General features: G+C 41.4%; 1 protein-coding gene across 16 annotated transcripts in view; it reads left to right on the plus strand.

The window, feature by feature from the left end:
• LOC101411500 (transport and Golgi organization protein 1 homolog) overlaps window positions 1–24715 on the plus strand; it is a 104142-nt gene that overhangs the window by 68725 nt on the left and 10702 nt on the right. For 10 of the 16 annotated variants that reach the window (XR_009183030.1, XR_009183029.1, XR_011647219.1 and 7 more), the window contains 12 exons: window positions 15891–15912; window positions 17381–17469; window positions 17726–17803; window positions 17893–18003; window positions 18675–18746; window positions 19890–20012; window positions 20090–20165; window positions 21335–21390; window positions 21470–21569; window positions 21733–21868; window positions 23384–23485; window positions 24571–24631. Coding sequence is in view for 12 of the 16 variants with exons in the window: in XM_058286426.1 (XP_058142409.1) it covers window positions 15891–15912; window positions 17381–17469; window positions 17726–17803; window positions 17893–18003; window positions 18675–18746; window positions 19890–20012; window positions 20090–20165; window positions 21335–21390; window positions 21470–21569; window positions 21733–21868; window positions 23384–23485; window positions 24571–24631 (1026 nt within the window). In the remaining 4 variants the exon portion in view is untranslated. Of the gene's footprint in view, window positions 1–12379; window positions 12467–14390; window positions 14514–15890; window positions 15913–17380; window positions 17470–17725; window positions 17804–17892; window positions 18004–18674; window positions 18747–19889; window positions 20013–20089; window positions 20166–21334; window positions 21391–21469; window positions 21570–21732; window positions 21869–23383; window positions 23486–24570; window positions 24632–24715 lie in introns of all 16 variants that reach the window. The other 6 variants (XM_058286421.2, XM_071211337.1, XM_058286422.2 and 3 more) reach the window with 4 other exon arrangements.

Consider the following 24715-nt stretch of genomic DNA (forward strand, 5'->3'; position numbering starts at 1 on the left):
TTGACTAATTTTTTTTTTTGAATTTCGAAGGACTAATGTATTAGTAAAAATCTATAGTTTTACTTGTTCTGTGTATTTTCTAACATAATGAGAAAATAAAGCATGTGGTATTGTGGTCTGTAGTCCCACTTTCATTTTGCTTCTAAAACTTGCATTAAGTTTTTCCCCTTTATCGATATTTGATAAAATTTTAGGTCACTTTCTTATATTTTTAATATAAGCCTTATGATTTGAATTGCTTCCCTGTCCATTTTAAAGTATGCATTCACCTATATGCATTGTTATACATACTTAAAAACCATAAATAAGGTGGGAAAATGGCTTTTTGTTATAGTTCCTATGACTTAAAACACACATTTCTGAATTAAGATTATTTCCCTTTTGGAAGTTGGCATTTCATTTCCTTTGTTCATATTTTTCCCCCATGGGAAATTTCAAACATATACCAAAACAGGGAGGTAATATGTATTGAAATATTATCGATCTTACTCCTCCAAATACTGTAAATATGCTGACCACAATTAGAATGTAATCAAGTTAGGAAAAAAATATGTTTTTTAACAAGTGATAACCAAACATTCAAGAGGGCCTATGATATGGAGTCGCTTGATGCTTGCCGTAGGGTCACTGCCCCAATAAGCACATTGATGACCAGACCTCAGAGGCATCAAAACCCAGTGCAGATGACGCTCCAGTGACCATCAATCAGGTGGAATCAGACTGATACCCAGGCAGAATGACACCCAGTCCCTCTCCTCCCAACTCCAATGCCTGCGCTGTGCTGTGAGGCTGGCTGTCACCCTCCCTGCAGCACTGCACCCAGCTCACCCTCCCCCAACCATGGCTTTGGACTCTGCAATGAAGGCATGTCAGACCTGCTTGCCTACTTGTGGGCCCTCGGGCTGATGGACTTTAGAGACTCTGGTGTCCTCCACCTTTAAATGTGCTGTGTGCCCTTGACCTGGTTATTGCCTTTGGGGGTGTTGGCAGCTTGCAATTAAGCAAACCAATAAATTGTATTAAGCATTTGAAATGTACCAAATCTGCTTTTAAATAGGGATGACTTTACTTTTGATTTGTGCCAGATTTGCTTTAGGTTTGCTGTGACAGTTACAAGGCAAGAGGAGATGATGGATCCCCACAAAACTGCCACTCAGCTTCAGTAGTTATCAATTTTATTTAATCTATTCACCCACCCACTTCCCCTCCCCACCTATATTATTTAGCAAATCCCAGACACTATATCATTTCCAGCATTAATATTTCAGAATGTTTCTCATAATAATATCATTAGCACACCTAAAGTAAACAATAATTTCTTAATTATTAAATATTCAGATGGTGCTCACATTTTTCCAACTGACTTATAGATGTGTTGTTTTAACAGTTATTTCACATCAGGATCAAATAAGGTTCATATTGCAATAGATTAATATATTTCTTTCATCTCTCTTAATCCATTGGTCACCCTTTGCTCTTTTTATTTTCTCACAGTTTATTTATTGAAGAAACCAGTTGATCAGCTGATGGTCAGAAAGTATTTATTTTTTACATTTTGATTGAAAATTTTATTGATGTAATTTTAGATTCACATGCAGTTGTAAGAAATTATATAGAAGAGACCTCCTGCACCTTTGCCTGTTTTTCCCAATGGTAATATTTGTGTGTATGGTGTGAGTTAGGGATCCATTTTAGGGGTCCACTTTCATTCTTTTGCATGTGGATATCCAATTTTTCCAGCACTATTTGGTGAAGAGACAGTTCTTTCCCCACTGAGTGGACTTGGCACCCTTATCAGAAATCAGTTGGCCATGAATGCGAAGGTTTATTTATGAACACTCAGTTCTAGTCCATTAGTCTTTTTGTCTACGTTATGTCAGGTCCACACTCTCTTGGTTATGGTAGCTTCTTCTTTTTTTAACTTTTTATTGTAGTAACATATATATAACAAAAAAATTCCCATTTTAACCACTTTTGGCATTCAATTCAGTGGTACTCATTACATGCACAATTTTGGGCTGCCATCACCAACATACATTACCCGCAATTTTTCATCTCCTCAGATTCTCTGCATCAATTGATGCAATAACTCCTCTGGCCAACACTGCCTATCCTCTCTTGCCCACCCCCAGTGCCTGGAATCTACTTTCTGTCTCCATGGTTTTGCTTATTCTAGGTCTTTCATAAAAGTGAAATGGTAAAATATCTGTTTTGTATCTGGCTTATTTCACTCAATAGATGTCTTACAGGTTCTTCTCAATCTCTTCCCCCCAAAATTGATGATAAAATAGAGGAGGGGATACTTCCTAACTAACTTCTTCAGTGAGACCTACATTACCCTGGTACAAAACCCAGATAAAGACGTTGCAAGAAAAGAAAATTACAGACCAATACCCCTTATGAATATAGATGCAGAACCCCTGAACAAAATACTGGCAAACTGAATCCGACAGCATATTAAAAGGATGATATACCATGACAGTGTTGGGTTTATTCCAGAAAAGCAAGACTGGTTCCTAGAGGAACATACATGGGTATGTGAGAATACATGGGTATTCTCAGAGAGACTCCTAGGAAAGGGTGAATGTGATGGGAACAAGAAGTGATTCTGGGTGACTGAGTGGGGAGTCCATGTGGGGATACATTGAGAGAGGACCCTGGAGAGGTGGCCAGGGCTGGCTCCCCCTCTGAGCATGTGAAGGCCTCTGAGCTTCATGGGGAGGCCAGTGGGAACCACAAAAGTTTTTTTTTAGGTAGAGGTGCAGGTGGCTTGGAAAAGCACTCTGCTTCTCCTGGGAGAGTGAGGACTTGTCATCCAGAGAAGAAGGTAGAGTGTTGAATTCAAAAGATATTTTTCCATTTTCTCTCAATGTGATTTATTTCTGCTCTACCACACTAATATGCTATATTTTCCCCTGAGGAAAGAAGGACAAAATGAGATTTAATTTGAGTCTGAACACTTCAAAAAAGTCCTTGGAATGACAACCTGTACTAGATGCAAGGAGACAAAAGAGACATGATAACCAAACACAATGCATAAATCCCACTGGCACCCCCAATTTAAAAAGAAATATCTATAAAAAGCACTTTTGGGAGAATTGCAGAAATGTGAATATGGACATTATAAACAGTGATATAATGAAATTGTTGCTAATTTTTGTAGGCATGGTGGTGGTCTTGTGGCTATGTAGGAGAAAGTCCTTTGGAGGAATAAGGCTGAGATATTTAGGGGCGATGGGGCATGAAGTCTGAAAATTATTCTTAAAGAGATGAGCAATTAAGAAGTATAGAGAGAGGGAAGTAGATGTAGCTCAAACAATTGGGTGCCTGTCTACCACATAGGAGGTCCAGGGTTCCATATTCAGGGCCTCCTGGTGAAGGCAAGCTGACCCATGTGGCAAGCTGGCCTGTGTGGCGAGCTGGCTCATGCAGAGTGCTGGTCTCTGTGGAGTGCTGGCCTGTGCAGGAGTGCTGCCCCACACAAGAGCACTGCCCCATGCAGGAGTGCTGGCCCATGCGGAGAGCTGGCACAGCAGTATGATGCAACAAAAAGAGACACAGAGGACAGGCAATAAGAGACACAGCATACCAGGGAGCTGAAGTGGCACAAGAGAATGATCATCTCTCTCCCACTCCAGAAAGTCCCAGGATTGGTTCCCGTAGCCACTTAATGAGAATGCAAGCAGGCACAGAAGAACACAGTGAATGGATGGAGAGGGCAGACAATGGAGGGAAGGGGGAGAAATAAATAAATCTTTAAAAAATGTATAGATAGATAATTGGAAAGACTAAATGTGGCAAGATTTTAATAATAAGGAGGGAATCCAAGTGAATGGTGATTGTTGTTCTATTCTTTTAACTGTTGTGTAGGTTTGATATTTGTCAAAATAGAGTTGAGGGAGATTTTCTTTTCTACCTGAAAGGTTAGTTTATAAATAGTACTAATCCTTTCCAGAGTAGGGCAAAAATGAAAGGGCTTTCTCTGGCAGTAGGAAAGACTAAGCTTAGCCACATGGAAGAACTGTCCAGAGATGAAGGCTGTGGCTGTCACACACTGGGCCACCTCCAGGAGATGGGTAGAGTCGCTGTCTCTTCAGATACCTCAGAATCATCCAGCTAAGGCCCAAGACCTTATCCCTGGAGTGGTTGTGAGCATAGATTCAGGAGTCAGGCAGGCCTGGGCTTTAGTTTCTGCTCTGGCAGACCCTCTGACCTCTCTTAGCCTCAGTCTCCCCATGTGTAAATGGGGTCATATCTGCTCTTGAGGAGGCTGTGACATTGACTTGAGATGATGCCTGTAAATGTTTTAGCACAGAGCCTGCTTCAGGGAGTTCAGGTGATTGCATCCCTTTACCATAAGTGTTCCTCTCATTGTTGACCAAATGCCAGAGTGTGCGTTCGTTGCCTGCAGTAGAAGGAGGAGTTATGATGGAATTCTAGTACACCCAGGTCATGGCAGATTTTTGAGGTCCCTGAGCCCACACAGTGGCCTCCATGGTGCCTCTCCACTCTGTCACCCTGGCAAAGCCTCCTACCCCTGATGTTTTTGGGTGAGGAGGGAGGAGCACTGGATTGGGGCTCAGAAGACTGGGTGGGAACCCCAGATCAGACTCTCATTGGCTGTGTGATTGTGGGGTCACCCTGCCCAGCTTGGGACTTCCTCTTTCTCACTGGTCAAATGCAAGGGTTCTGGTCAGTCCACACCTACTGCTCACCACCGTGTTTGTATCAGGGAGCACCATTAGGCGAATGTGTCAACTTGGCCAGGTAATGATACCCAGTTGTTTGGTCAAGCAAGCACTGGGCTAATTGTAATACAGTGGCACATCATGGACTTTAATCAGTGAGTTGATTGCATAGATAGCTGATTACATCTAGGATCATTTGAGAGATTGTCATCAGCAATGAGTGTTGTCCCATCCAATCAGTCGAGGGCATTAAAAGGAGAAGTGATTTCGACATTCAGAGAGAGAATCCCCATCTCCACCCCAGACAGCCTGTGTGTGGTCCTGGGGAATTCAACAGGGACCTTCATCTGAGCCCCTGGCTTGCAGCCTGCCCCACAGAATTTGGACTTGTGCACCTCCATAGTTCCATGAGACAATTTTATAAAATCTCATTCTATTTATAGATAACTGCTGTCAGTTCTGTTTCCCTAAAGAACCCTGACCAGGATCCAGAGAAATAGCTGGACTTGGATACCAGAGGCTCCCAGTATGGGAGGAAGCCGTGCCTGGCTTGACACTGATCACTTGAAATGCAAAAACAAAAAACAAATCTATATCTTTAGTGTCTGGAAAAAAGACAAAATGGAAGGAAGGAAGGGAGTGGGGGAGGGAAAGAAATAATTCCAGGTGTAAAAAACCTAAATATCCATCTGGGTAAAGGAACCACTAACTGAAGAATGGCCCAGAGTCAATCTGATGAATAAACCTTAAAATCCTCAGTGTGTGTATATGTGTGTGTGTGGGGGGGGGGGGGGGGGGGAGGTTGTGTACATTTTTGTTATTGTCATCATCATTGTTTAATCTCAAAGGGGGAAATTGTAAAAATTGTGATATCCGTATCCTGGGGGAAGAAACCTGAAGATGCTAATGATTTAAAGCCTTTAAATTGACCTTGTATCTGAATTCTGAATCAGGACTTCTGGCAAATACTCAAGCCAGCATCATTTCTATGAAATCCTCTGACAGGACAGACCAATGTTTCTCAAGGGTGACTGTGCATTGTTATTACTTGGGGATTTTAAGAACTCCCAATACCCAAATTAAATGAGAATCTCTGGGGTTGGAACCCAGGCATCAGTATCCTTTCTGATCTCTCCTAGGTGATTTCATTTTCAGCTAATTGGAGAACCACTGATTTAGACTGAGCTAAACCCCTTAGTCAGTTACATATAGAATGAGACACATTTTCTCTCCTAGTCTATGCTCAGCACCTATTCTTTAAATGTCCACCAAGAGCAAATGGCTGGGCATCCATTGTCATTTGTCTGCTACATTGTGTCATTTACTTGGCCTACATATATTAATTGTCCACTTTGAGCAGGAGACTTAACTCTGACAGAATCTAAGATTTGCTGTATAATTTTGAAAAATGGTGTTTAAAATTCTCAACACTTAGTTCTAATAGGTTGGTTGCTTTACCCATTAAATTGAAACCTTTCCCTGTTTTTAGTCCCTTTTGGACTCTGGTGCTGAGCCGATTGGCAAAATTCTCATTGTTCCTGTTCCTAAAATATAGTTTGCTATTATAACTGGAAACTTGTAAAAAAAAAAAAAAAAATGACCAAGACACCAGCAGATACTCTAGTACAGGTTCCCCAAGATCAACACTCAGAAAGACTGCCTGAGCTTTGCATGTGCAGAAGAAAAGAGCAGCCTGTACCGGTCACCTCCAGGGGTACCTCCAAGAAAACTGTTTTTCTGCCCCTCCATTCTCTGAGCTATCAGAGGACAGAGAGGCTCCCACCCTCAGTAGCCCCTGGGCAGGCAGTGCTTAGCAGCCAGAGCTGAGAGACTTTTCTCCCACTGGAAGAGTAGGATGGCTCCTCATTTCAAAAGATGCTTTTTTTTTTTGCCCTTTATTTTTTTTTTAAATATTACATTTTAAAAATATGAGGTCCCATTCAACCCCACCGCCCCCACCCCCCACAGCAACACTCTCTCCCACCATCACGACACATCCACTGTACCTGGCAAGCTCATCTCTGAGCATCACTGCACCCAATAGTCAATGGTCCACATCATAGCCCACACTCTCCCACGCTCCATCCAGTGGGCCCTGGGGGGATCCACAATGTCCCATAATTGTCCGTGAAGCACCACCCAGGACAACTCCACGTCCCGAAAACGCCTCCCCATCTCATCTCTTCCTCCCATTCCCCGTACCCAGCAGCCACCATGGCCACCCTTCCCACACCAATGCCACATTTTCTCTGTGGACATTGGATTGGTTGTGTCCATTGCACACCTATGTCAAGTGGGATGCTTTTTGAGGCAATCCTGTGTTTGATTTTATGGTTTCTTTATATTTATAGCAAGAGATAATGGTTTTGCATATCCAGTAGTGATAGAAAGTTTCCTGTTTACATTAGATTTACTTAACTGTAAGAAGTGATGAGACTTTAAACCATAAGCTTTAAGCTGCTGTGGCCTTGACTGAGCCTGGGAAACAAGGTGTGCAATCTCACAGATAAGCCCCTCAGGGGGCTCAGCTCAGGACAGGGCCCAAGAAGAATAGGTGGTAGCGGGATCTGTTCTAGACACCGGGGTCCCTGGGACCCTGTCTACCTCCTCCACCTGGACCACCTCTCACCCTGGTGCTACCAAGCAATCTGGGTATTGTCCAGTAATCCCCCTAGGAGAAAAACTGATGAACTTAGTGAAAGTGCAAAAGTTCCTTGTAGATCCGAGAGAGATCAAGCATGAGTCAGCTTGGATGTTTGAACCATTTGCACTCATAACTTAAAGCCCACATTAGCAGGTAGTAGGGTGACATGGTTAAATGACATATCCACAGCTATTTATCATTTTAGGTTATAGGGAATGATTTCAAGATCATAAAATCTTTCCAACCCAAAATGTAATGTCCAGGCCAGAAAGCGATGTGTTTTAATGCCATGTTTTCATTATTACTTTCATTCAGCTCAACTATATTCTCTTTTCCATTGTCATGTCTTCCTTTCATTTTATTAAGAAGGGTAATTCTCAGAGAACAGATGTAGCTCAGTAGCTGAGCACTGCTTCCCATGTACAAGGTCCCAGGTTCAATCCCCAGTGCTGCCTAGACAAGAAAAAAATGGTAATTCTTGATTTCCAAACATATGGGGAGCTCTAGTTAGTATTTTCTCATTACTTTCTAACACAATTATAATTATAATTATAAAACATGCTCTGATTTCATTTCTCTGTTGAAATATATTGAAAGTTGCTTTTATTGCCAGAATAGGGTTAATTTTTGTGAATGTACCATGTGGGCTTAAAAATAATGTATCTTTTACAGTTGTTAAATATAATGGTCTCTATTATGTCTGTAATGTTTAGATGGCTTCTTATACAAATCTGCTCTTTCCTCATTTCTTGCCTGCTTCTATCAATTGCTGGGAGAAGGGTGTGAAAACTTCCCACTCTGCTTGTCTGTTTGTTTCTCCTTGCAGTTCCACAATCTGAGGGCATCCCTGGGATTTCAGGAAAGAAGGGAGGGATCTAGAAAGGGGGGGAAGTGGGTGGGGCTGGGCGAGCTGGATTGGACAGGACTAGAAATCAGAAGTGAAGCTTCCACAGAAGACTTGTCCTTCATTGGGATGGCTCATGAGGGAGGATCCGGTAGGGGGAGGGGGTGTTCTAGGTGTGAGGTCATGCAGGGTCCACTGTGATGGCCAGGAGCGAAGGCACGGTCTAAAGCATCCAGGTTGCCAAGGCAGCAACCAAACCGTAGTAGGGACCTAGGAAGACAGAGCCTCGTCCTCCTGCTCCCGCTGCTCCTGCGAGTCCACTGCCTGTGGCCCCAGGTCCTGCTGTCCTGCTGGTTTACCACCCCTCAACCTACTGTCCTGTCTCTGAACCTTCCTCCCATCTCCCCAGCGCAGTCGGCTCCCCTCCTCCCCTCCCTTCTCCCCATCCCCTCCCTCATCTCTCCCTACCCCCACCCCCCCCTTAGGAACCCAAGTGCCCCCTCCCTCCCAGCTCTCACCCCCACCCACGTCCTCAGCCGCACCTTGGTCCTCACCCCCAATTCCAGCCCCGCGCGCATCCTGAGCCACTCTGCCCTGCCTCCTCCCACCGCCCCCTTAGGGACCTGGACATGGAGGGGCCGCAGCTACTTTTCTGGCTCCTGCTGGGGTGTCTCAGTTCCCCATCTGCGAGTGTGAGTACACGCTGCCCATGATGTGCTGTCCTCCTTTTCCCTGGGCCGTTGCTCGCTGTGGTTTAAAAAGGTTTTTTCTTGGGTCTGTGAGGGGGCACCACCCTCGCTGTGGACGCAGTACCCCAGGATTTTCTTTCTTTTTACTTTTTAAAAAAATTTTAGGAGGTAAACTGGGGATGGAACCCAGGGCCTCATCCATGTGAAGCAGGCGCTCAACCATTGAGCTGCACTCGCTCCACTTGCAAACCATTTCTGAGCTCTTGGTAAATGGATAAATTGTTAATAAACCGCAGGAGGTTCTTAACCAGCCTGCCTGGACTTTGGCAGCCGCTGTCCACAGGGAACTCTGGGGCTTGCCAGCTCTGCCTGTCCCCTACACAGAAAAGATTGAAATGGTAGAAACCTGAAAATAGTAACTTTATGTCTTCAAAAAGTAAAGAACTGTCGACATACTGAGAGCTATTGAATGGTAGGCTTTAAAGGGAGGAATTGTATGATATGTGAATTATCTCAATGATGTTTTATTACAAAGTAAGGGAGGGAAGCGAATTTGGCCCAATGGATAGGGCATCCGCCTACCACATGGGAGGTCTGTGTTTCAAACCCTGGGCCTCCTTGACCCGTGTGGAGCTGGCCCATGCACAGTGCTGATGCACGCAAGGAGCGCCCTGCCACGCAGGGGTGTCCCCCGCATAGGGGAGCCCCATGTGCAAGGAGTGCACCCAGTAAGGAGAGCCGCCCAGTGTGAAAGTGCAGCCTGCCCAAGAATGGCGCCACACACACAGAGAGCTACACAACAAGATGATACAACAAAAAGAAACACAGATTCCCAGTGCCACTGATAAGGATAGAAGTGGTCACAGGAGAACACACAGCAAATGTACCCAGAGGGCAGACAACTGGGGAGGGGTGGAGAGAAAGGGAAGAGAAATAAATTTTTGTAAAAATCTTTTTTAAAAAAGTCAGGACCTTTTATTTAATAGGCATCATGGGCATTGCTCTTGCTAAGAGGATCCTGCTTAAGGCTGTGCAATTTTGGAGTCCATCCCATGTACGCTTCATTTCCTCTATATGTATTAGTTCATATTTGTGAAAGCTTGGCCACCATGGGAATGATAATACCTATGCATTGGAGTCATTACTAGTCTGTTAAAAAAAGCAAAATGCCAGCTGCAATCTGTGATTTCAGGATTCTTCCTTGGCTTTAGCACTTTCGGGCCATCCCTTTCCTTCTGCTCCTGGAGTTTGCCCGCTTCCTGGGAAGCCCTGAGAAGCCCATGAGGCCTGGAAATCCATGCTGCATCCTGCTGGGATGTTTCTAGTGAGGGATCCCCTGGGAGGACAGGGCCAGGAGGCCGAGGATTGCTGCCCTTTCCTTTGTTAGAGGTGTCTTGGTGGACTCCTGCTTTACCCAAAACAGATAAGGTCCTTGATGTCCTTATGATTGTCCCAGCATAGATGGTCTAACTGTGAACACTTTCACTTCCACTCTCATAAGAAGACAAAAATAAACTCCCCAGAAAGAGACGGAGAGAGAGAGACTCAAGACACCCCAGAGCAATCAGTAGATTAGTTTGCTCTACAGGTGCCAGGTTTGTGGACACGGCTCTGGGAAGGTCCACTGGTCAGGCATACCCCTTGCATGGAGACAGAATCACCCCAGTGGAATCCCTCCATGCAAGGAAGAGTCTGTTTCTTTCAAGTTTACTGCAGGGGCTCATTTCTTGATAATCTTTATTCTGGAAATTTTTTTCCTGACACCTTGGCTGCATTTGTCGTAACAGTTAGGTTAGGTTGTCTTCTACTTTAGCTTTGAGATTTTGTGGAGGAATTAACCCTTACTGTCTTGCATATCCCACCTCCACCCTTGCTCATGGCCAGGTCCTCCTGTAGAAATCCTAGGGATGGTACTAAGGTGAAATCTTATCATCCCTTTGTGCAAAGTGAGATCTTAGGACCAGCCAGAGAGAAACTTCACATCCAGAGTAGGTTTCAGGGGAGCTTTGCTTGCCTCTCCCATGAGGCAGTTGTGTCCATTGTCCTGCATTGCAGCAATTGGTTACCTGGCTTTGCCTCCCCTAGAAAGTCACATCTCTGTAAGGGAAGAGGCTGTGCCTGGCCCATCGACCTCTTTCCAGAGAATACCTACAGGGCAGTGACAGTCATTTGCATGCATTCTCACAATCACTAAGGCAGAATTTGCCCTGTAGAGGCAATACTCCACCTGCTTTGAAAATCAAAGGATGGTACAGAAAAGTAAACTCAAGCATCACATGGGTGGTGGGACATACAGATTGCTTCCTGTGTTGAAGGCAAACGATTGTGTAAAATTACTTGTGCAATTATAAGAACTTTGACACCACCACATATATAACTAGAGAGTTGATATCACCCATGCTTAGCGCCAAAGATTAAGTCAAAGTAAATATCTTCCTTTCTTCATATATTTCTGATTGCTTACTCTTTTCTCCTTTCTTTCATTCAGATTTTCCTCAAAATGGAAAGTGTATTTTCCCTCAGCATCCCCTCTCATTGCCAAGCCTTGTTCTAGAGGAAATTTAAAATTCTCTCCAGTTGGCTTTCCACAGGATTGTTTCTGACTTTTAGATTACATTGTGCAGGATTTTTTGATTTCTTAATATTTCTGACCCTATCAGAACCACAGCTTTTAGTGGTCCTTTCTGATCAAGTCTAGCCAGCATTACTCTTCTAATACCAGAGTCCAGAAGTAATGAGAAAGCCCCGAGTGGGGATGTTTTGCCAGTTAGGGACAAGTTGGCCTTTGTCCTTTCTGTGTCTTTGTTCTGCATCTTTAACAATTGCACTTAGAGCTATAGCTCCTCCAGAGGGTGGCTGCTGAGAGGTAGTGTAAGTTTTCCCAGAGCACATACTTTACCTCCCTCAGCTGTGAGGGCTGAAGAGGAAAGGGCTGTGGAGCTCAGAGGCTATGTTCTAGACAGGTTTGAATGTGCAGGAAACTGAAACAGTGTGTAGATTGGTATGAATTAGGTTGCAAATGTATTTTCTTCTAAAATCTAGTTTTTATAAAAATGATATATTTGCTTTTTGTATGTGGTGACCATACATGCCAGAAATTTTGCATTCTTACCTAATAATTTCTATGGTAATGATTGGTTTAGGTACAATACTCTGCAGTATGAAGGTGAAGTCTAGGTAGTGGTTATTTGAAATTGTCTTTAGAACTAGCTACAATTGCCATCGTTTAATTGATATTCAAGATTCCTCTACTAGCAAATATATGTACTACAAAAATCTGACATTACATGCCCTGATTTAGAGAGAAAATGAATGTAGAAAGAATTCTTTAGTGGGTTTCGAAATGTGGGCTTAACCATATTCTGTTCTAAATTTGTATTGGAATAGTAATATCAGTATAATAGCAGTTTCCTATCTCTCTGTTATGTCCATTCTGTAAACATATATATATTCCTCTCATTTATATCTTTAATATAGAAATTTGATTGCTATTTTGTTGCATTCATTTATGCAGGCTCAGTGTATTTTTGAAAATATGACAAGGAATTTAATTCCGGTGATTTATGAATATACAAAAGAAAACTTATTCTTCCCTTTCAATGTAAGTTTCCATTTTCTGTCAATTATAAATTGGCTTCTAAATTGATCATTTAAATTGTGAGCTATTTACAAAATATTTGCAGGTTTTTGCCAGGAAAATAAAAAACTAAGTTTGCATATCGGGTTATTTTTCTAAAGCTCGGTTGAGCCATGTGATGCATAATAAACAGCACCTATTTAATGTATCTAAGTAGTTGATTTTGACATATATACACACCCTTGAAACTATCACTATGATCAAGATAGTAATCATATTCAACAAGCCCAGAAGGTTCCTCATGCACCTTTGTAATCCATCTTTTCATCCCCTCTCTCCGTTGCTACCACCTTCCCTCAACCACTGATCTGCAGTTTAGAGAACTTATGTAATGGAATCCTGTAGGAGGTATATTTTTTATCTGGAGTCTTTAAGGCAACATAACCATTTTGAGATTTATTAATTTTTGTTTTGTGTATTAATAGTTTGTTCATTTTCATTGCCGAATAGAATTCTTTGTATGGATATACTACAATTTGTTTATCTTTTACCTTGGAAAGAGACCTGTGATTGGTTTTAACCATTTGGTCATGGCCATTAAAACATAAGGTAGCACCTCTGTGAGATATACTTGTCTTTTGCAACTCAATGCTGAATTGGATGGGGAAAAAAATCCAAATGGGATGGTGTCTAAAAGAGTGCAGACACCTTGGCCTTTAGTAACTATTTGGATTCTCATTCAAAAGAGCAATCAGTCATATGTACTCTTTTGGTTTTGCTAATACCCCCAATATCTTATGAAAAATTTCAATGAGGTAGCAACATGAAGTCATTAGCATTCAACTAAACTCGATTTATCACAACTTTGCATTCATCCATCTACCTACCTATCCTCCATCCATCCCTCTATCCATCCATCAATCCATCTTATTTTGGTACATGTTGAAGTAAATTGCTGGCATAAATATACTTCCTTCCTAGATATATCAGCATGTGTGAAATTAACTAGAGCTCAGTGTTTGTTTACAGATTTTTCTTTTACTGTAAAAGTTACACAGAATGAAATAGACAAATCTTAAGTGAACGTGCCCTGAGCTTTGACAAATACATATGACAGCATAATCCAAACCCCAATCCAGATATATACATTATCATCATCCCAAAAGGTGCCCTCATTTTCTTTCCCAGTCAACCCCCACTCTCATCATAGGTTAATTTCACTTTGTTGTAGAATTTCAAATAAATAGATTCTTATCATGTGTACTCTTTGTGTCTTCTGCTCAGTACAACATTGCTGAGATTCATCCTGCTGTCGCCTGGATCAGTAATTCATTCTTTCCCCTTGTGAACTCTGTGTTCTGTTGAATGAATATCCCTGTTTATTTAAAGCTCTGTTTTCAAGGAAACATTTAGAATTAACAATATCTAGTTGTTGTTTTTTAAAGCATACTGTTAAATTCTGAGTTATCTGTCTAGACCAGTTATCAGGAGCACTGTCAGCATTTCTTCCTTCACATCTGAGTGCTATAGAATTAAAATCAAGAATCTTAGAGAATTCTCACATTATTCATGTCATCCTCATTATCACCACTTACATTTTATTTAAACCCTAAAAGTTGACTTTCTGAGTAAAAGTATCTATTGTTTTTTATAAGATGAATTCCCTCATGCTGATAAAAATTAACTCATCCAAGAGAAAATTGTGATTCAAAGGGACTTCAGCCCAGCTTTAGACACAGGAATGGGTCCATTGTGACCAGGAAGTTGTTTTCTACTTAAGGACACACACTCACAATATCCAGCAACACTGCCGGCCACGGGCAACACAAGGTGCCAACTCCCAGTATTTCTTAGAGGCCAGTTTAGGGTTTCTGTGGTTGATGCTTTGTGACTGCTATATGACAGAGTTCCTTAAAGCTCTTCCTTATTTCCAATATTTATATTCCAGCTGGTTGAATATCTGCCTGATGATTTTCATCCTAGTCCAGATGTGTATGGCATTGCTTGGAAACCTGTTGCTTACTTGGGAATTGTTACATTTGCCATTTTCATCTCTTAATAAGTGCTTGCTGTGAGTATATTAAAGTGCCTTCTAGGTGTATTGAACTCTTAAATATGCAGGAGATTCTCTATTTCTTTGTTGTTTTTTAAATTTGCTTTTAGATGACTAACATGAATGTATGTTTAAAGTGGACACTGACCTTGTACAATCCAATTTTTGAAATAAGGACTCAGTGGGCAAGATAACTGTATACTCTTGATGGAACACTTACTTTATAAATCCTTTTTATTATAAAGTAGTACTAATATTAAGCATTTTCTGAGCCCCTCATATAGTGCTAATGAAATTGTAGGTTCACCTGAAAAGCAATTTAATAATGTGTCTGAAGCCTTTAAAATGTCCATATCATTTTTATTCATTATAATTCTACATATGGGACTCTACCCCAATGAAATAACCAAACATGCTCTCAGTGGCCTTGGAGGAGTATGTTTGATCAAATGGTATTTATTACAATGGAAATGTGACAACAGTACAGAAGAGTTAAATCATTGTATGTCCTTATAGTGCTGCAGTGTTAGGCAGCTCTTAAAATTCGTATGTTCCAAAGATATTTCAGGGCATGGACAATGCTCTTGATCAAAGGTCGAGTGGAAAAAACAGAAACCAGGGATTTCTCTATAGTTTAGTTAGAATGTACATGCTTCCACACATACAGGGCTCTCAGTTCTGGTTATGCTTGTGCATTTTCTCTGCCCCTCAAGCACTCCATTTCTGATTTGTTGACCTCTGTTTAAGTGTTCTGATAAAATCATAGGACCCGCTTTGTTGGAATTGTTAATCAATTCAGTGAATAGTCAACTCTGAAAAAGATGTTTTAGATTCTGTATGGTGAATAAAAGTAACATATCTTAGTCTAAAAGATTTTGGTTTTTCTTTTGTTTTCTCAGGGACTTTTAGCCATCCCTGGTTATGGATTTCAAATGTCTATTGGATTTGACAAAAAAAAATTTGCAAATACATGATAAAAATGTGTGCTATTTCCATGAGGGAGGTTATTGATGTGGGAAAGTGGGGGGGGGGGGAAGGAGAGGGGCATATGGCAATTCCTTATATTTTTTTATGTAACAATTATGTAATCTAAACTTTATTTAAATATTAAAAATTTTAAAAAAGTTAGAGAGATTGTGTTCTTTTAAAATAGAATGTTAACAGATCAAGATAAGGCATTTACCTTAGTACTCCTTACTAGGAATGATTTATGAATTATCACCATTTAAACAGAATATTCTCTCGTTTTCAAATTTTAAATTCAGTGAATAAACATTGAACTTAATAAACAATTGTTTTAATTTCATTGAATTATGATTTCATTCATCGGAAACTAAAGAATTTTATTAAGAATATGTTTTGACTTCAAATTTAATTTTTCCCCCACTCTTCTAGGTAAAGCATCAAATCCATAAAGGTATGATTTTAGACTTATATTTTCTTAGTAATATATTTTAAATACTGGTGTTGATAGGGGTTTTCATTCAGCCAGAACGATGTATGGTAATTTCTGAGGTCTTGTTGGCTTCTTACATCTCAAAATCTTACTATTCCTGGGCTGTCAGCCTGGGTGCCAGAGAGGATGGAAGTGCCACCAATGGAGAAAGGTGATGAGGAGGAAAAGGTTTAGGAAGCTGTTGATGAGAAGAGTCTGGAGCCTTCAGGGAGGAGTTTGGCATGACCTGGCTGTGGGAGAAAAGTGAGATGAGCAAGACATTGACTGTGCCTGTCAAGAGGTTAAAGCTCAGAGGTATCCAGACCTTGCTAGGCAGAGATGTATCATCATAGAGGTTTAAACCAGTAGCTATGGGGTTCAAGAAGGGCCATTGATTCCAGGGGCATGATGGACATGATGTTAAGTGGAGATGATGAAATCTGTATGTGCTTTGTTGATGATGAGGCTTGAGTGGAGCTCTCTGTAGGGCAGGACAGCTGCATGGCCCATCACAGGCCCTCAAATGCTGCTGTTTATTAAAGGGATGATAGCATTTGGGTGGTGAGAAGTGTGGCCTTAGGGCACCAGAGCTCTCAGTTTGGGCAAATAGAAGAAAAGTGTTCTTGAGCTCAGAAGAGAGAACTAAATGCCAATTGGAGGAGTCTGGTTTCCTGAACCCTGTCTGAGGTGCATATAAATGGTGTGTACCTGTAAGGTGGATGTTTGTTATTTACCTGTGCAGTGGGAGATAACATTCTCATCTTGGAAGTGAAAAATCTTGTGACTTACAGATATTGGAAGTTGTCCAAGGTCCTCCAGAGACCACATGATAAAGTCAGGGTTCAACCAGGTGCATCTGATGCCAAGCCAATGCTCTCCAGACCACCCCACACTGATGGTCATGAAATGGGTTCTGTTGGGTTTCAGGTCAACCCAGGTGGCTTCTGAGTAGGTCCAGCAGGTGATGTTCAGAAGGACCTCTAAGGAATTATAGTGGTCTTTTTCTAAGTGAGAGGAGTCATAAGGTTTTCCTCTGTAAGGCCACCACAGTGACATACTTATTTATCTTGATAATTAGAGGGCAGAGATGGAAGTGAACAGGGTGCTCAATTTCTCTCTCATCTCTGGCAATGGTACACCTATTTGAAGAGATGACATTTTTTAAGAAGGGTGCTTAGTGAAGGGAGAGGTATTAATCTAAGATAATTTACTGTTTCTCAATCTCTGAAAAAAATTTAAATAGGAATCTCATTGAAATAGGATTCTTTTCATATTTTAAAATAAACTTACATATCATTCACTAAAAATTACTTTTTTATGGCATGATATTAATACTAAGAAGTTTTTGCTCACAGGGCCAGATAATGTGCCTTTTCTGTTAATGCATTGGGTCATTCAATTTTATAGGATTTTCCTCATAATTTCAGAGACTGTTTTTATCTCTTTTTAGCCAATGTACAGCAAATGATGGTGATAATCAAGAATTGCATGGAGGAAAACACTAAAATTCTGGAAAATCTATCCCATTGGGAAAAAACGGTAAAATTACCTTTTCATGTTCTTTTCTTATAACTTTACCTTGAATTCTCCCACCTTCTTGTCATTCAGGTCTTTTCCTCTTTCATGTTCCTGTTCTATTTCATCCTGTTCTATAAACTGCAAATTCAAAGCAGCACCATGTGTACACAGTAATGCTTTCTTTATGTCTGTGAGGAGTCCCCCACTTAGAGACATGTTTTGCAAATCCTATCATTAATGTTTTGGAATTCTGAATCTTTTATGTATATCCATACAGATCAGAGAATCAGAGGAATGGATTCAACACACAAAGAGGAGTAATGACAGCCTGTCTGATGAAGTAAACCAACTTAAGGTAAAAATCCCTCTTTTCTGGATTAGCTTCTGAAAGCAGAAGTAAAAGGAGTGAATAGTTATTACTGATCTCGATATGCTGTCTTCAAGGTTAACATCAAAACCCTGGAAGAGAAAAATGACACACTGACTGAAATCCTTAAGCAGACACAATCATCCCTAGAGAATGAGAGGCTTCAGAATGCCAACAGTCAAGATTTGGTGAGAGTTTTAGGACTTGGTGTTACTGTTGTTTGGCTTTTGAGTCTCTGTACATGAGGTGAAAAGTGTCCCCTACTTTCCCGTGCTGTCATGAAAGGTGAGAGGGGTTCTGAAAGATGAACCTTCCTCTGAACATTAATCTGGAATATCCCTAAGTCTTTTTGTATTTTAGGACCTAAGAAGTATAGATTTTCAAAAGCATGGGTAATTTTCTCATCATTTGGCATGCTGTCCATGAAAAGTAGAACCGAGGGCCAGAGAGAGATGACCGAGAATTTCATGCCAATTTGAGGGTTCTCATCTCTCTTAATGTAGAATAGAGAATTTTCAAAGTGATGGTTTCTTTGTTTTTTCCCCATTAGGAAAAAGCTTTCATTGGAGCTGTTTGACTTGAAAGATTCCCCACCCTCTTTGTGTTCACTTTGTCATCCAATACTCTCTCCCACCCTCTCACTGGAAAGTAGTAGAGGCCACAGATTATTTATGCCTTCAAGGATTTTCTTTGTTTCTCGTTGATGTGCTTGAGTTTTCTCATAGGGTTTAAATGAATCAAGTGATTGTACTTGAGCTATAGGGGTAGCTGTGAGATATGTCTTGTGGTGTTCTTTTGAGCATATGGCCTGTTGTTTCTATTGGAATCCTAATATTCTTTGTTTCTATCCTACTTGCAGATTTCAGAAAAAGAAAAAATTATCACCAGCTTGAAAGAATCTGTTTCAAAGACTGCTGCAGATATGGCTGAGGTATGTGTACCTTAGCTTTGTTGAGGAGCAAATATTTCATGTCTTAGGAAATTAAAATTATGTGACATCTTGTGGGAATTGGGAACTCATTTTGTTCATGGATGAATTCATTCATGGGAATATTTTGCTTTGGGTCAAAAATGCCCTTCTTAAAGCTGACATTTCTCTGGTGAAATCTAAGACAGAAGAGGAGAAGGTGAGGAAGGAAAATGCTGAGCTGAAAGTCCAGGAGGAGCAGGTAAAGAAAAGTCACTTCTAGAGCCTAGGCAATGAGACAGCCAAAAACGCTACCTTCTTGGCTGTTATTTCTCAATTCTGAAAGTCAAGGCAGGGGAGTACAGGGTTCTCTTCTTATTGGCAAAGGTTGAAATGTGTCCCCAGGGCCAGGGTGTGTGTGCACATTCCTTGTCTCTGCATAACTTGTTGTGACCATCAGGAGGTTCATTCTTTGACCTATCACACACCAACCAGATTCTAAGTCAAGTCACCCACGGAGTGATGGCCGCTGATTCGACTTGAGGAGGTCTTTGATGACCCTCACCTGGGCAGTTACTGCCCCAGTGACCAGAGGAGGTTCCATCCTGTGGTTCCAGGCCTGGGAGACACTGAGCCAGGCCCTTCCATCCAAACTGGAAGTGAGATGTGGGAATTCCCTGCTTGTGGACTCTTTTTATAGGGCAGGAAAATGCTTTCTGTGAGATATTCTCAACTCTCACTGGATCAACTTCCTTGACAGTTATTTCTGGGACTCCAAGCACCCAATTCTGGCCTGACTCCAGCACTAAAGTTTTGACACCTTCCCTCCTTTTAATCAAGGCCATGGTTAAAGTTAGACAGAATAGCCAATGAGGGGATCTGGTATCCTCTTCCCTGTCTCAGTCATGTGGCCCCAAATCCTGACTTACCTAATGCTTTTTTTTTTTTTGAGGTCCTGGGGCTGTGGATTGAACCTGGGATCTCATATGTGAGAAGCTGGTGTTCAACCACTGAGCCACATCGGCTTCCCTGAGTTGGATTTTTATTTAATAGCTTGCTGTTTTTATTTGTTTTTAGGAAGCACTGGGACCTCCCATGTGGGAAGCAAGTGCTCAACTGCTTGAACCCACATCTGCTCCCTCTAATGCATTTTTTTTTTGTTTTCAGTCACAGCAAGAATTTGAATGCCAGATAAGAGAGCAGTCTGACTTTCAGGAACAAATCAAAGACTTAGAAAACACACAGAAAGATTTTGAAGAAGCTCTGTCTGAAACAGATAATAATATTGTCGTAAGTTCACCACATTAATAAAGTTGGAAATTTGCTTAACTATAATTGGGAGACTTTCTGTCTTTTTCTTTTCCCAGGTGTTGGCTGATTGTACTTCACAGCTGAACTGTGTCTCTGCAAGTGTATCTGAGGACATGAATGGAGAACTGGCAGGTGAGTGCAGCCTCAGTGGGGTCAGACCACTTTCCCCTTATTTAAGTATTCAAATGTCCTTTTGAACCAGTTGCATCTCCTCTCAAATACCGGCATGTGGGCTCCCAGCCCCGGACCTGTGTCCCTGTGTGTGTGTGTGTGTGTGTGTGTGTGTGTGTGTGTCCAGCCAGGCGGGTGCTGGGCATGGCAGAGCAGGAGGCACACCAAGAACCCTCATATGTCATTTCCCTGAATTGTACACTTGAAGTAGGTGAACTGTATTGAATGTGGAGTATATCCTAATTACAGTATTACTTTAAGGAAAACACTGAGATACCTCTTCACATCCCATAGGATGCCTGTAATTTAAAAGACCGACAATGACAAGTATGGCCAGGATGGGCAAAAATTCTGATCCCTGTACATCAAAGTTGGAAATGTACAATGGTGCAGCCCCTTGGAAAAAATGGTGTCACAGTTGCTCAAACAGTGAAACAGCATTACCTTATGACCCACTAGTTTCACTCCTAGTATATATCCAAGACATACAAAAATGTATGTCCATGCCTAAACTTGCCCTCAAATATTCATAGCTCCATTATTTATAGGAGCCAAAAACTAGAAACAAACGAAATCACCATGACGTATAGATAAAATATGGTGTATCTGAAATATGGAATGTTATTTGGCAATAAAAATTAAGTACAGGTACATGCTACAACATGGATAAACTTTGAAAACAATTTGTCAAGCTAAAGACAACACACATATGATTCTGTTTATATGAAATGCCCAGAATAAGCAAATCCATAGAGAAAGAAATTAGATTAGTGGTTGCCAGGGATTAGGAGTCCAAGGTTTGGGCTAAGTGGGGAGTGACTATCAATAGGTCCAGGTTTTCCTTGGGGGCTGATGGAAATATTCTGGAACTGGATAGTGGTAACGATTGCACAACTTTTTTATTTTATGAATAGACTAGAATCCACTGAAAGTTTACTTTAAAAGGGTAAATTTGGTGTGTATTATCTAAATATAAAAAGTTAATTCTGCTTCATTCTGCTGCTAATTGGGATTTTCTCTGAATGTTTGAACATGATGAAGTGTTTCCTTCCTTGGAAACCTCTAGAATCAAGAAAAGGTAAAGTTAGCAAACAAAGGAGTATAAAGCAACTTAACTCCTGTTTTTTTAGGTGACATGAACCCAAGAATGAACACTCAAAAGCACCAGATGATAGATGTCTCCCAGGTATAAATCTTTTCATAGTTTCCTATGTGCTGCCTGGAAGCTCTTATTATCCCTCACTTTTAACTGTATTTCTGTTTAGAACTCGAAGGAAAAAAATGCCATATCAACAGCTGAGAATGCTCTGAAACCATTTAAATTTCATCTGAGTGACTTGATGCCCGCTGTCTGTAAACTGCAGGGTAAGTTGCTTGTTGGAAAGAAATCCCCATTTGAGGAAAGGATTTTGCCCTAGAAAGGTAAAGAGTGGCTTCTTGCTGTGGCGGTGTACTTCCTTCTGCCCATCAACCAAGCTCTCAGGCCCACATGCTCACACAGATTGGAAAAAGGTGTTCTTCTTTACAGAATACAAAAAGAAATTGGAAGCTGACTGTTCTTTACTGAGTGCTGCAATAGCTGCAAAAGAAGAACATAAAACCCTACAGCTGAAAGTAGAGAGTTACAGTGAAATCTTTGAGAAGCAAAGGATGGCCGCTGAAGAGTAAGATGTTTCTCGTCACGGTTAGGATAATGCTGTGGGAAGGAATGTGTGGGCCCACGCAGATGCTTGTCATATTTTAGAATATTTCCCAGAATATGTTTGTCACTTTCATTCAGTACAGAATTAGCTCCTTTCTTACTGCCTTGATTTCCATAATCTGTATTTTTCTTTGCATTCTAAATGCAAATTCTTGGCTATAATTTATCTGGGAGGGCAAAAGGGGTACTGTTACCACCAGTTCCAGCTGCTCAGCTGCTTCTGTCTTCTTAATGATTCTTTTCCTTTGTTGTCCAGCACCTCCTTTATCCTTACTTTCTCTTTCACCAAGTTACTGGATTCAGATCTTCTATTCCATTTGTTCTATTAGCTCTTGCAAATCTTGAGTGTTTTGTAGGACACGTGTTTCAGTAGAATAAAATCCTTGATGTCTTTATGGAATCTTTAGCTATCAAAAATGTCATTTGTTTTGGGCTTAAACTAAGGCTAATATTCCAACCAAATGCTGTAGAGTGGTTTGGCGAGGAATATACTCTTGGAGAGTTAGACTTGAGTAGTCCATTACTCTTCATAAATGGGCCTCTAAATCAGAATTAGGTTACTTTTTTAAAAAATACAAAAAATTTTAAAAAGCAAAAAAAAAGTTTGTATTGCTTTTTGAGTTCTTCCTCTATAAAAATCAATTTCTCTGAAAATGGGCTTTTTGTGGTGATTGTCATTTGTGACTGACCTTATACTTTATTCTCTAAATATGTGGTAATCTCTGAGAAGATCTGTCTTGCTGAGCAAATACAATTTAGTCTTCTTTCATTTTAAAGCCACTACTCTCTTCTGCCATCAAACCCTGAAACCACACCACTCACTATTTCCACTATTTCCTTCATTCTGTGTTCACCAAGCATTTAGGTTCACACTTCATTCTCTGATCTTCTTTAGAGAAATGTTTCTCATTTCAGTTCTTTTTTAAAGAATGAATTTCTCCCTCCAGTGGCCCTATGGTTCCATAAATATCTATTGTTTTCTTTCTGACAGGGATTCAGCAATTCCTACATCCATTCAGCCCCCTGTTTGCTGCCCTAATCTCCCTCCAAAGCCCCCTTCCTAGCTCTGGCCTGGATCCCCTTTCCTGCCACAGTCTCCTAACTCCTCTCCTTATCTCAAATTTCCTGCCCTTCTGTGCCCATTCCAAGCTCTTATCTCTCCTCACTAGAGCTACTGGGGTGAACTTTTACACTATGCATCGTCCATGTTGTTCCAGGCTCAGTCTAGAGAGGACATGCCACTTCCTGCAGGGCTGATACTGTGCCCTCCATGGGGCAGAGTCCTTTCCTTCCACAGGTCTCTGGTGGCCTCTCCCAGTTCCTTCCCTGCAGCCCCCTCCCAACCACCCTCCTACACCCCTTTGTGCAGCTCCCTCAGATCCCTGGAAGCCTCTCTACCTCTGTGTGGACTGTGTTCTCCACAGCAAATATTTCTCATGGGTGACTGGATGTGGTGTGTATTTCTGTGCCATTTTAGGATTCTCAAACTGAAGACACATGAGGAGGAAGAAAGCCAGGCACGGCTGTCAGAGGTAGAGGAGAAAGTTAACACGGCTGCAAAGGAAGTCCAGAATTACAAGTCAGTTCCCCCACCAAACACCGTGGCTATGAAAAACCCTGTTGGAAGTTTTTATTTTAGTCCTTTTGTACATCATTTAGAGAAAAGTAGCACAAAATCAGAAGAAATGGTCAGAAGACCTAGAGAATTCATACAAGGAATAAAAAGCTTTCAAATGAAGTAATGTGTGATATTTTCAAAAATTTCCCAACCTGTGTTTGTCAGAATATGGAGGACCTTGGCGAGTGCAAATGATCTGGGGGTGGTGTAAATGTTGGAACTCCTCAGGAAAGTAGTCTGGTGTAGGATGAGTCACAACCCCTAAACATGATGTGCCATTTGAGAGCTCCAGTTGTTGCAGCCTGGGCAATGTGCTAAGAACATAAGTAAAGGAAGAATCAAGCTACGATGAAAGATAGTCTTAGCAGGAGTAATCAGGGAAATACTGAGACTGAGTAAGAACATTAGAGCACATCACACAGAACCTTCCAAGGCTGTAAAGAACAAGTGAGGTGGGAAGCAGACTTGGCTCAATGGATAGAGCATTCACCTACCACATGGGAGGTCCGCAGTTCAAACCCAGGACCTCCTTGACCCGTGAGGAGCTGGCCCATGCTCATTCTGATGTGCACAAGAAGTGCTGTGCCACATGGGTGTCCCTTGGTAGGGGAGCCCCATGTGCAAGGAGTGTGCCCCATAAGGAGAGCTGCCCAGAGTGAAAGAAAGTGCAGTCTGCCCAAGAGTGGTGCCACATTCACGGAGAGCTGATACAACAAGTTGACCCAATAAAAAGAGACAGTTTCCTGGGCTGCTGAAAAGAATAGAAATGGACACAGAGGAACACACAGTGAATGGACACAGAGAGCAAACAACTGGGAGTGGGGGGAAGAGGAGATAAATAAATCTTTAAAAAAAAAGAATACGTGATGAAACTGTTCAGTAAAGCTATTATCCTATTGTGTCCTTATATTCATGTGACATGAGCTTTCACATGTATGGATAATGTCTCCAAGGGGCAGTTTTTAGGGTGATGGGAACAGAGTAGATCCCTTAAATTTGTCACCAATATTGTGCTTTTTTCTGATGTAAGCTATTGTCTCTCACAGGCAAAAGATTAAGGCAATGGAAGAGAAGCTGCAGGCAGCAGAGTGCTCATTTAGAGAACAGGTAATGACTGATAGAGCCTGATGCTTGCAGGTTCTTCAGCACCCCATGCACATGATTATAATGGCCTTGAGGATCCCTGAGCAC

This window comes from Dasypus novemcinctus, chromosome 23 (assembly GCF_030445035.2).
Source record: "Dasypus novemcinctus isolate mDasNov1 chromosome 23, mDasNov1.1.hap2, whole genome shotgun sequence".
NCBI classification, from domain to species: domain Eukaryota; kingdom Metazoa; phylum Chordata; class Mammalia; order Cingulata; family Dasypodidae; genus Dasypus; species Dasypus novemcinctus.